Source organism: Rhagoletis zephyria, unplaced genomic scaffold (genome assembly GCF_001687245.7).
Source record: "Rhagoletis zephyria isolate East Lansing unplaced genomic scaffold, Rhagoletis_zephyria_1.1 Rzeph_scaffold_03494, whole genome shotgun sequence".
Lineage (NCBI taxonomy): Eukaryota > Metazoa > Arthropoda > Insecta > Diptera > Tephritidae > Rhagoletis > Rhagoletis zephyria.
In genome coordinates this window covers 22251-35031 of record NW_016160577.1, presented here as the reverse complement: position 1 = coordinate 35031, position 12781 = coordinate 22251, and the positions used below count along the sequence as shown (strand labels likewise).

At 32.6% G+C, this 12781-nt stretch overlaps 1 protein-coding gene across 1 annotated transcript in view; it reads left to right on the top strand.

Annotated features, from left to right (window-relative positions):
* The first annotated feature begins 1530 nt into the window (after nt 1-1530).
* The window catches only part of S6k (Ribosomal protein S6 kinase), a 31859-nt gene continuing 20608 nt past the window's right edge, over nt 1531-12781 (top strand). The window contains exons 1-10 of the mRNA XM_017624111.1: nt 1531-1884; nt 7866-7909; nt 9626-9752; nt 9835-9966; nt 10060-10193; nt 10266-10457; nt 10537-10627; nt 10702-10846; nt 10891-10994; nt 12227-12366. Of these exons, the coding sequence (XP_017479600.1) occupies nt 1786-1884; nt 7866-7909; nt 9626-9752; nt 9835-9966; nt 10060-10193; nt 10266-10457; nt 10537-10627; nt 10702-10846; nt 10891-10994; nt 12227-12366 (1208 nt within the window). The 5' untranslated portion in view covers nt 1531-1785. The remainder of the gene's footprint in view (nt 1885-7865; nt 7910-9625; nt 9753-9834; nt 9967-10059; nt 10194-10265; nt 10458-10536; nt 10628-10701; nt 10847-10890; nt 10995-12226; nt 12367-12781) is intronic.

Here is a 12781-nt window from a genome sequence, read left to right as displayed (position 1 = left end):
TTCATGATGAAATGTCAAAGCATACTGAGCATCTTTCTCTTTGACACCATGTCTGAAATCCCACGTGATCTGTCAAATACTAATGCATGAAAATCCTAACCTCAAAAAAATCACCCGTTATCTTGGCCTCTGTTTAATGCTTTCTTCTAGCTTTGGGTATTTCCAAGCACAGAAATAAAGCAGGAAACATCGCCGAATATCAATGCTTCAAGGTGAACAAATTTTATACCGCATACAAAATATATACATACATGGGTATGTACATACGAATATATGTATATGCATTCATATGTATGTAGGTACACGAACAAAATCAAAGACACATGGACATTCAAAGATCATTATGAACCTTTTTTCTTTGTGTCTAGCGAATTTCATTTACTTTTGTTGTGTGTTATGAATGTAAACTTGCTATCATTGCGTAGCACAGTGCCAAAGTTTGTACAAAATTAAGAAATAATTCGTATTTATGGCAAAGTTCGAAACATGTCTTTGTAAGCAAATTCATACATATGTATAAAGATACCTAAGCAATTTTCTTGTGTTACATATATATTTCCTTAGGATTTGTACGGCTACTTCATATCTGTTAAAAAATTAAAAATATTAAACAATTTTATTAATAAAATAATGGAGTAAATTCTTGAATCAATATACATATTCATATAGTTTGTATGTACACATGAATGTATATAAAAGTGGAAATTGTCTCAAAGAAAATATGCTTTTTGTGCTCTTGAACATGTTTTTCAATTAACTCTTGTTTTGAGTGTAGTAAAATTCAGTTATCTTTTGTTGTTTTTCGCGACTATGCAAACTTACCACTATTGTAGTGGTGAACATTTGCCTTCATTAGGTCCATTCCTTATCTTTTCTGACTAAAATCTGAAGTGTCAAAATGCAAGAGTGTAAGCAAAATCCACTCACTAAAAGAGAATGACAACAACAAAAGTAATGTCAAATAAGAATAGAAATGTAGGTAAAAAACACATTCACACAAGCACAATAAAAACTTACTACATTAATTATTTTTTGCCTCCTTTCATTTTCAATTCACTTTTTTTAGTTTTTAGATTATTCTGACTTTTCGTGTATTCTTTAATTTCCGTTAATTTAAATTCAGTTGAGTTTGACACTTCAAGATTTCGCCAGCGATAAATCTTCTGACTTAATCTGACTACTTCGGACTGAAGAGAGGTACAGTTGCTCTCTCATTTCTGCTGTCATTTTCAAGTTAAGAAATGTTTTTTGGACTAAATCTGACTACTTCGGTTTATTTCTGGTAGATAAGGAACGCAACTATTGGCAAAATGGCAAAAACAAATCACTTGGGGTGTTCACAGTTCGTTCCAAATAGTGTCTCAAAATGTAGACGTCTACATTTTAAGACGTTTTCTAACCGTAAAATCTGTGGTGTTGTTGTTTCCCATACAAAATTGGAAAACGACGCCGTCTACATTTTGTCACACTCAAAGGTATGTTTTTTACGCGTCTACATTTTGCAACCTCGCAGCAGGGTTGCNAAGGACCATAGACATGATTTCAGTGCGATACCTTTGGTAGATTCTGTGGAATTATTGAACAAGTTTTTTACGTGTTTCTGCGGCAGCAATTTATTGATAACCCTGACTCATTACTTGCTCGTTTCTGAAACCAAGGGGCTTAGTGATTTATTGAGCCATCATCACACATTCGTATATTCCCTAGTGCTTTGGGAGTCGTCAAATATAAGTATTAGAGCAGCATTATCATTGCTGCAGTTAAAATTATTCAAGATTATTCACAATGGCCGACGTAACTGACGCCACTGATGTTTTCGACTTGGAACTACATGAGGAGGAAAACCCACGCGATTCAGATGATGACAGGATCGAGTTGGACGATGTAAGTACACAATTTTAAAGTTAAAATATGTATGTACGCATGTAAAGTTTGTATTTTTAAAATAATGCACCTATTGCGTATACATACTTATGCACATGCAGAAAGGTCCTATATTCCTTGGGGTAGTTGCCAGGTCCCATACATCTAGGTATGAGGATTACATATGTGCATTCCAATTAATTAAGTTAAAGGGTGCCGTGCCTATACCAAATATAATAATTTAAATTACACGCATATGTATTTCGACTTGCTATTTATTTAAATTTTTAGCTAGTAGAAATTTTAATATGTAGGAAGGCTAGAATTTTTACCAACAGGTGTAGATATTTTAATATTTTTATGTGTATATACCTACATAAATACATCTATACATACGTATGTATCTTCTACATATGTAAAAACTAATATAAATAGCTAAAAGATCATAGCTATAATGCAATTTGTTATTAATTGACTATCCAACGAAGCATTTCACGTATTGTAGGTTTATTATTGAAATCTTGATAAGAGCTTACACGAAAAAGTAAGGCCTCAAAATACAAGACGCCTACTAACAGAATTAAAGTGCTCGCTAGATAAGCAATCGAACAAATGTAACCCTTCAGAATACATTCAGCAAATTTGTAGGTAAAAAGGCTTCGTATCTCGTGCTCCAATTACAAAGGCATTTGTGTGCTACCTCAAATTTTCGGTGCATAAAAGTTAGAATGCGTTATTTTTCCAGTAGCCTAGTTGGAAACAAAGAATAACAGGTATCTATTTATGTGTAAATCGCACATACTCCCTCAAAAGTGCCACGACTCAAAAGCAATTAACGTTAATGTTTATGCATATCATTGCAATAAATTCGTAGGAGTTATATTCTCTAACTAGAAAACTTCTGTTGTACCTGTTTTTGCATTAATTGCGTTAAATCTGTACAATCTACAAGCGATTATCCCAGAAGATAATCTACAACGTGGCGACGAATAACTGTTACCCGGTTTTTTTTTGAGAAATAAAAGGGTCCTTTATGGATTTTGCGAAAAAGTATTTTTTGTTAATTTTCCACAGATTTTACTTAAGTTGTATTAATTAGTTTTTAAATTTTAATCCTTATTTACATTTGCCAGCAGTGTAAACTTTGAGAGAAAATTTCATTCCACACGAAAATCTTTTTCAGGTGTATTTTTTCTTAGGCTTTGTATAAAAAAAGACAAAGTGGCGTTTTTATTTTTTCTCACACGACAGGATTTATTTTAAAAGACTATGTAATTTCAAGGATATGATTGATTCAAAATATTATTTAGAAAATGCAATGCAATGTATAATAAAAATATGGGTACCAAATGAAAGAGGAAATTTCTGTAGAATTAAAAAAATAATAATTTGGATTCACAAGAACGAATATCGAATTTTTTAAGCTGATAAAGTCAGAAGGACAAAATTCGAGGATGTTATCGAGTTTATAGAAGTCCTTAACATATAACTTTTTCAAAAACAAGTATTGAGAAATTTCAAGAATACAATTTTAAAAGGACATTTTCAATACTTAGCAGGCCTTATGCCCCAAAAAATTGAATCTGATTAAATTCTACAGAATTTCCTCTAATTTGATACCAATGCTTCTTCTTTAACAGCCATATTATTGACACTATGCCTTATTCCGTTTTATTCCCTACGTCAATATTAGTCTTATTCCGACTAATTCTCCTCTATTCCGTAAATATTGATATTCCACCTTATTCCGACATTTTCGGAATAAGAAAGTCAGAATAGTTACTCCGGGGAATAACTAATCTGCCTGAATCGGGTGAATAAGGGAGTTACTCTATGTTATTCATTAAAAGTTCATTATTAAGATTTATAATTGCTTTAACAATACATACGGGTAAGAAATCGAAACTCTGTTTCCGGGGCTTCCGGATTAATTTTAACATTCGCATTCGCACTAATAATTGCGGAGCTTGTACCGCAATAAAAAAAGAAAATATAAAGCTGAAAGTCCACTTAACTGTTGAGGCGTCAATCGAAACGAATTTAATATTGCCTCCACCTGCAAGTGTTCCAGGCTTGAACCTGAAAAGGCAGCAACTTTGCGTTTTATTAAATGCAATGCCTAATTTTTGAATTTAAGTACTAAAACAAACATTAAAAATTTCTTTAAACATTTCCANTTAATTGAATTTAAGTACTAAAACAAACATTAAAAATTTCTTTAAACATTTCCATATTTTCATTTACCTAAATTGCCTAAATTATATCTTGAAAATATCCCTCATATGGGGCATTCCAGCCTATTTAGGATAGCATTTCCGATATTTCTTATAATTTTTTATGTTATACTACCAATCCAGAGAGGCCTCCCCGATTTTTATATTTTTAAATACCCATAACTTTGCGAGAAATGGGCCGACTGAAACTTTTTAGTTTGTCTTTTTCTAAATGCTTTTGGAATATAAAACCAAAAAAAAAAAACAAATTGTATAAAATTTGTTATATAACATGTTGATTTCCATAGAACATGTACTGCAGATGAACTCTGACCAATCGCTACGCTAAATTTTCATCGCCAGAGTTCTCTAAATGAAAAGTAGTGGGGCCTAAAAGTAAACAATATGGAAAATTAACAAATGCAATTTGCAATGAGACAAATGTGGCAGTATGAGGGACATGTTACTATAGTCCGCAACAAATTTTGTCCAATTCAACTCATACCGTGTCAAATCAAATGCATTAAACAAACTGGTAAAGATACCACGTTGTAGAGGGAGAAATTCTCTAAATATTTGTAGAGATACTTACTACGCTACGACTAATCCCATTCGCGTAATCAATCGTTATCGCCTTCCTTTAAGAATGAGTAACATTATTTCCTGCTCATACATATTTCATAAAAAAAAAAAAAAAATTATTGAATTTACCAATGGATTCGCGAAAGTGATAAGCCGCGGCTTGAATAATACATTTGATTCGACGCAGGCAGAGTTCTTGTCGTTGAATTGGACGAGTTTTGATAGATTCTCATTAATTTAAAAAGTCGAAAAAAATGATAATTTAAATTTTTTTAATCTTTTGACGAAAAATGGAAAAACGATTGGAATAAATACTTATTGCTCTGCCGGAAAGTTATTCGTCGTTATTCCGTTGTGAATAATTGACAAAAAAATTATTCCGCCGTCGCTCAGAATTGTCCAGAATTACTAATGCCGGGAATAAGGAATAAAGACAAGTCAATAATATGGCCGTAAGCACATTTCACTAAATTTTTTAAATCATTTTAAATTACTGACGTCAGAGTGAAACATTAAAAACGCAATTTTATCATATTTGGCCCATGGTTTCGCGAATATATTGATTTTTGTGTGTAAAATTTGCTATGTATATTGATTATTAAAGAAAAAAGAAATATAGCCAATGCTGGTCAAGAAAAGGAGTTTCTATTATTGCCGGATTTTCCGGACCTAAAAAGCCGGGATACCGGGATTAACATTCCTAACACTTACATCTGTATTTAACTTTTTCGTCAAAACTGCCAATTAAGTAATTGTCCTTAATACTATAGTGATTAAGGTATTTTATGAAGGCAAATAATTTGTGATTTGCGAAATAAGTTTGCATTTTCATTTACTTAAGTTTGTATTTCATTCATAATAATAATATAATATTTTGGCGTTTACACTTTGCTAAATTTTTGGCTGAGCTTTTCCTTCAATTTGTAGTGAGCGTCATATGCGCATTAAAAATTCATGTACATATATGATAGAAATCTTGGAAAATTATCTTATCTCGAGAGAAGTGGTTTTGACAAATGTCCACAGAATTTATCGTCACTCGCTTTACAGCAAGTGTTTTAACTACATGTGTGGGGTTTTTGTTTCTTAATTTCGGAGGCACTACTTTAATACAAGTGTAGGTATGTTAGGGGTAATGAGTATAGTGATTTGACATATTTTCAATGTGGTTTAATATATTTATAACAACTAAGCCCTATTACTATCTTAAAAATAGCATTTTGGTTTTCCCGCTTTCATGAATCTCTGCCATGGAAATGCCCATGTATGTACATATGTATGTTAAATTTATTTTATATGGGAAAAAATGAGCAACAACGCCAACAAAAGAAATTCGCCAAAAGCTACGAGATGTTTGAGCTATTTCAAACTTGCACAATATACTAAAATTGAAGGGGCTGTAAAATTTTTTTCTAGAAATTCCGATTAATAAGTTTGAAATTTTGATGTGCATTTTTTGAACTTTGTCGAAATTGTTATAAATCTAGTACAAAGTTTAAAACTTGTAAGTTATATGGTCAAACGTTTTAAAAGCAAATCGTTTCTAGTTATCGGGCCACTAGTGTATGTACATAATTTTAAAGCTAATATTTATTTCACAATACCCCAACAGCGAATGGAATGCAGCCTGCATCGTCTATGACAAGTAATGTCCTTAGATTAAGTTCCATTATTTTTCTATTCAAATATCCATTAAATTTAACATTGGGAGACATTGTTGGTAAGGGGTAAGGGTGGATGAGGGCATTAGTTTTCATCAAAGCAGAATTGAGGTGAACATAAACCATGAATAGATTTTGTTCTCCTTTGATAGGAAATTTAATTCCCTTTTCGCCGAAAATGTTGCGGGTTTCTTCCATATAATAAATGGTGGTTATTCGTTATACTTCTGGAATCAAATGGGACAAAAAAAAATCTAAACAAGTAAGAAAGTCTAAGTTCGGGCGGAGCCGAACATTAAATACCTGGCGCAATTATTAAATATATGTTTTCCACCTTTCCGAAAGCTACCGCTACACGATAAGCCGGGGTGTATTTATTTTAAGTAAATTAGCGTCCTTAAATTTCGAAATATTGCAGTTTCAAGCATTTCTGAAATATACCGTTATATGAAAAGCGGTCGTTATTTTAGTCCGATTTCAATAATTTTCAACGTTTTGCTTACATGTGGCAAGCACAATAACCATACCGAGTTTGGTTCAAATTGCTAGAACGGTTAGCGAGATACATATATGTGATCGTAAGTGGGCGGCGCCACGCCCATTTTCCAAAATTGTATCATAAGCGTATTTCTTGGTAAAAAATTGTTGCAACCATCAATTTTGAATAAATTAGCTTTAATATTTACNTTATGTGAACAAAGTTATAATACCCTTGTGCACAAGTGCGCTCGGGTATAAAAATCAACGGTAATTTTTAGCCACTTGAAACTTGCACATAATTAGACTAAAATTTAATGGTCTATAAAACTCGACCGTATGCATAAAAACTAAGCAATTGCTTTTACTTAAAATTTCATACCTTTCACTTAAATTTATTTGAACAAATCGAGTAAAAGTTCTGAAATTTTAAGAAAAAGCATTTGCTTAGGTTTTATGCATACGGCCCACTGTGTACTGTACACTTCTGAAAACAAAGTTTGAAATTTGGGTGAAAATTTGTTGAATTTTTTATATAAATAAATATAAATATGACCAATACTGTATCTAAAAAAAAAAGCTAATTAATGTAAAATGTTTTTATATTTCTTTATATTAATTAGATTTTTGTGAAAACTATACAAGGCATATACATATAATATATTATTATCGAATTAAAGGGAATTCAATTTGCTATCAATTGAAAACAAATAAAAATGTATTCGTGGGTTGTTGTTTCCACAAAAATTATATCGTTATGCTCAGCTTAATGACCTCTATCGATCTCCATATTTATTTTCTTTGTTTTGTAGAGTTGGAGCTATTCTGCATTTGTTCAAAAATTTATGTATTATATGATGCATTACTAATTGATTACATTGGGGAAACAGTTTATGTATATTGTTATGCGTTTGCATTATTTTGAGTTGGTTGCGTTGTCATGCAATCGTATTTTCGCTGTTGGGACATAGCAATTTAGTATATCTATGCCTATATTTTCATGTCTTGATATTTATGAATAAAATACATTCAGTCAAATTAAAAATACAATTTTTTCTTTGATTTATAGGTCGATTTGGAACCGGAATTAAGCATAAATAATATTCAAGAAGAGTAAGTATAACAACTTTAACCTACACATATCTACATATGTACATACCTACTACATAGGCGTGGTTGGCAACGCTCTTTTACCACGAAATGGCCTTCGCCTTTCCGAAGAGTACACTCGTTTTTTATATTTTTTATTTCACAATAAATTTTTTTTTGTATATAAAGTTCGAAAATTACTTTCAAAAATAAAAGATAATGAAGATTTGGGAACCATTTTACCCATTTCATCAAACTGTCACGGTTTTCCGATAACGAAAATTTCCAAATTATCTTTAATATTCGGATTTTGTACCTTCGATGGAGTTGAAGAAATTGTGGAGGAGCTTTACTTAACATATATTTTTGATATTCTAAACATCGATGAATTTCCAAATATAGGAAAATTTGTTAGTTTTTGCCGACCGGCATTCCATGCAGATGTGCTTTTTGATCATTAATGCAAAGTGCAATAGGAAAAGACTCCTCTAATTTAACAAAAAGGGAGTTAATAATAAATTCAAACGTCCCAGATAACTGAGCTGAGTTTTACAATTTTATTTAAAAAAAATTAACAAGAAAGCGGCGAAAACCACGGAAAAATACACATCGAAATGGTCTCACTTATGTAGAAAACATACATATCGTCCCATTTGTTAACCTCGTGAGCCTAGATCTCGTAAGAAACAATTGTTAAATTTATATAGGGTAAATCTTCTAGTTGTGAACTGCAGCAGTACAGTAATGATTTTTAGTCAACTGAACTCCGTACTGATCAGTACAAAGGAATATCGTCGATGTCTTTGCGAAACCGCCCATCAAGTATTTTCCAATGCATTTATATTCTCAAAATACGTCTGTGGTATGTAAATACTTTTTGTAATTGTAGATACTTGTATTTCAAATACTCTCTGAGTGACGTATTTGTATTTTGTATCTCAAATACTCTTTTTGTGGCGTATTTGTGTTTTGTATTTAAATATTATTTTACAAGTGTTTTTAACGTCTCTGGTGCCTACATAACTTGACTTACCATAAATATTAATAAAACAATGCAAATATTAATTAATTCATAATTAAATCCAATTCGACAGCACGATACATAAAGTTCGATTAGGTCGTAAGCCGACATACAAATCTCCGTGCGAAAATAAACAGTTTGTGCTGCATGACTTAGTCCTTTTGTTTTTTTTTTGTTTTTTGTATATGTATGCCTGACATCGTAAACATTTCAGTACCAAATCAAAATCTCAAGTATACATACATACATATTGTAATATTTTGCTATTTTTGGTATTTACTGATAACATAAATATTCGTAATAATATTGTTAATACAACATCACTTATCCGTCATATCTATCATATTATCAATAAAATAACGATAAACACTTTCATAGTTAACAGGTGCACAAGTGTTTGATGCCACACCGAAACGCATTAATAACATGTTGTCGTAACTAATAATTTATACCATTGAAATAGTTGTATGACACAAAAGCTGATTATTATAGTTTTAAATTTATTATTTGTACCTTTTATGTACATACTCGTCTCGTATATGGCATANAACCGAAACGCATTAATAACATGTTGTCGTAACTAATAATTTATACCATTGAAATAGTTGTATGACACAAAAGCTGATTATTATAGTTTTCAATTTATTATTTGTACCTTTTATGTACATACTCGTCTCGTATATGGCATAATAACAAACAAAATATTTTATTTTCTGCAGAGTTGAAGGACAGGAGACAATACAGTTATCGGAGGAAACTGTGAATCCTGGTAAAATAAAATTGGGACCCAAAGACTTCGAGTTAAAGAAGGTACTTGGAAAGGGCGGTTATGGCAAAGTATTTCAGGTAAGTTCAAAGTGAGCTAAAGAAATATTCACATGTACATATGTATGTATGTATTATGTACATCTCAAATCGTAAATTGTAGGTACGAAAAACTGCTGGGCGCGATGCAAATAAATATTTTGCCATGAAAGTCCTCAAGAAAGCCTCTATAGTCACAAACCAAAAAGATACAGCGCATACAAGAGCCGAACGCAATATATTGGAGGCAGTAAAGGTACAATCATAAATTTTCTGGAAATCAAAGAAATAATTTTATTTCATACGTACATAATATTACTTTAATTGATTGAATCTTCTTCCTTTCCAGCATCCATTTATTGTAGAACTTGTATATGCTTTTCAAACGGATGGAAAATTATATTTAATATTGGAATATTTAAGTGGCGGTGAATTATTTATGCATTTAGAACGTGAGGGCATATTTTTGGAGGATACAACATGGTAAAAACTTTGCTATAAGCAACCGGAGTTCTCATGTGTGTATTAATGAAATCACTTCATTTATTTATTTAGTTTTTATTTGAGCGAAATCATATTGGCCTTGGGTCATTTACACAAATTGGGCATAATATATCGTGATTTAAAGCCAGAAAATATTCTATTAGACGCACAAGGGCATGTTAAACTAACTGATTTCGGTCTGTGCAAAGAGCACATTCAAGAGGGCATTGTCACACACACATTTTGCGGTACAATTGAGTACATGTGAGTAAAAATAACTACTTCCAATACAATTATATTATGCCATTAAATATATTAAAATCTAATTACATTTACCCAACAGGGCACCTGAAATTTTAACTCGCAATGGACATGGTAAAGCCGTTGATTGGTGGTCATTGGGCGCTCTTATGTTTGACATGTTAACGGGCATGGTAAGCTTTTGTGCCACTACCTATGAGCATAGGTCAAGGATCGGTGTTTTGATCTTGGTTTTATGTAATTGTAGCCACCGTTTACCGCCGAGAATCGTAAGAAAACAATTGAGACGATCTTGAAAGCTAAACTAGTACTACCTGCCTACCTCACACCCGAAGCTAGAGATTTAGTACGTCGTCTGATGAAACGTCAAGTGCCACAAAGACTGGGAAGCGGCCAAGAAGATGCAGCTGCTGTACAGTCACACCCATTCTTTAAGGCCAAGAAGATGCAGCTGCTGTACAGTCACACCCATTCTTTAAACATGTTAATTGGGATGATGTATTGGCGCGAAGACTGGAGCCACCAATCAAACCCATATTGGTAAATATTATTTTTCCTATTGTTTTCAAGAATTTGCTTTTAGATTGCCTTGTAGGATTTGTAGGGTACACGAAAGGCTAGGATTTGGTATATCCACACTAGGCTATAAATTTAGCAGCGTCCGTTAAAGATTATTTCTCAATACTAAGCACATAATGAATTTATGAATATTGGGCAGTTTTTAGTATAGAACATATCGCCCATTTACTTCTTTAGTATCACAACTCAAAAAAGCAACACTCGAGAAAGACGGCTTTCAAGTTTTGAATTTACATATACTCCCATATTAAAAATAAATACACATTTTGTTCTAGCGAAATACTAGTATCTTGTACATGGTCCAAAAGGCGTAGTTATAACAGCGTTGGACCAGAAGTGGTCTCATGTAGTGCAACGTTGGACTAGAGGTGGCCAGGTCCAATGATATCGCAGTGTTAATGTAACCATATGTTCGGGCCATTTTGGTTACTAGTGTTGGTAACAAGGAAGCGTATTTAACCTAGTCCCACTTTTTGTAGGGTACTGCTAATCGATACTGCTTTGAAATTTTGACACAAAATAGAAGAAGAGGTAGTGACAATTTCTGCATACTTATCTCAATTTTTGTATTTTTTGAGTTGACACTATTGAAGTAAATGAGCAACAACAACAGCAATCTCTATGTATAATAGCTTATATTAAGTAATTTAATCTATACAGGTATTCACATTTTTCTGGGTGTTAGGTTATTTGGATGAAAATTCAAATTCCCCAGTGTCTTTTAATAATAATACTAGATTGGCTCTTACACATATGTTAGTGTTTGGCCGAGCTTCTCCTCCGATTTGTGGCGTGCGTCTTGATGTTGTCACACAAAGGGAGGGACCTACAGTTTTACGCCGACTCCGAACGGCGATTGTATTTTTATGAGAAGCTGTTTTTCATGGCAGAAATACACTCGGAGGTTTGCCATTGCCTGCCGTGGGGCGACCGCTGTTGAGCAAAATTTTTTTTTCTAAATTGTTTGCCATGTTGCTTTGACAAGGGCTTGAACCCTGGCCATACGGAGTGGAAGCGCGCCACTGCTTACCACTACACCACAGCGGCCGCCCCGTGTCTTTTATTGTTTGAAAAAAAATCACATAACCAGATAACCCAATAACCAGGTAAATGTGAAACATGCAATTTACAAAAAAAATTAATTACATTTTTTTTTTGTAAAATACTAACGAAATTTATTTAATTATTTACAGCGAAGTGAAGATGATGTTTCACAATTCGACACAAGGTTTACAAGACAAATACCAGTTGATTCCCCAGATGAAACAACGCTCAGTGAGAGTGCCAATTTAATATTTCAAGTAAGTGTAATACGAACACTGCAAACAACTTAATTTGAAATGTAATAGTACTCTGCATAAGTAAAAGTAGGCAAACGCGAGTAAAGAGTTAAGAAACACATTTCTAGATAGGCCGCCTTGTCATCGATTTGTACCATTGCCGATTTTGAGGCTTCCTCGGCCATTGCGCATACAGTTATCCATGAAATAATAGAAGTACGATGTTTTTTTTCTTATTTAATGTTTATTATTTTTTTTATAAAAGTCTGGCCGGTTATACAATAAACACCACATAAATTAAATTTCCAAATTTTTAATCAGAATCTTAAGAAAATATTTTGGTATGTAGTTACTTCTAGTATAATAAAGTTCAAAATTCCGCTGATTTTCGGAAATTTTTTGCTGGCAGCGTGCGCCATACAGGGTGGCGACGAATAACTGTTACCCAGTTTTTTTTTTTTTAATAAA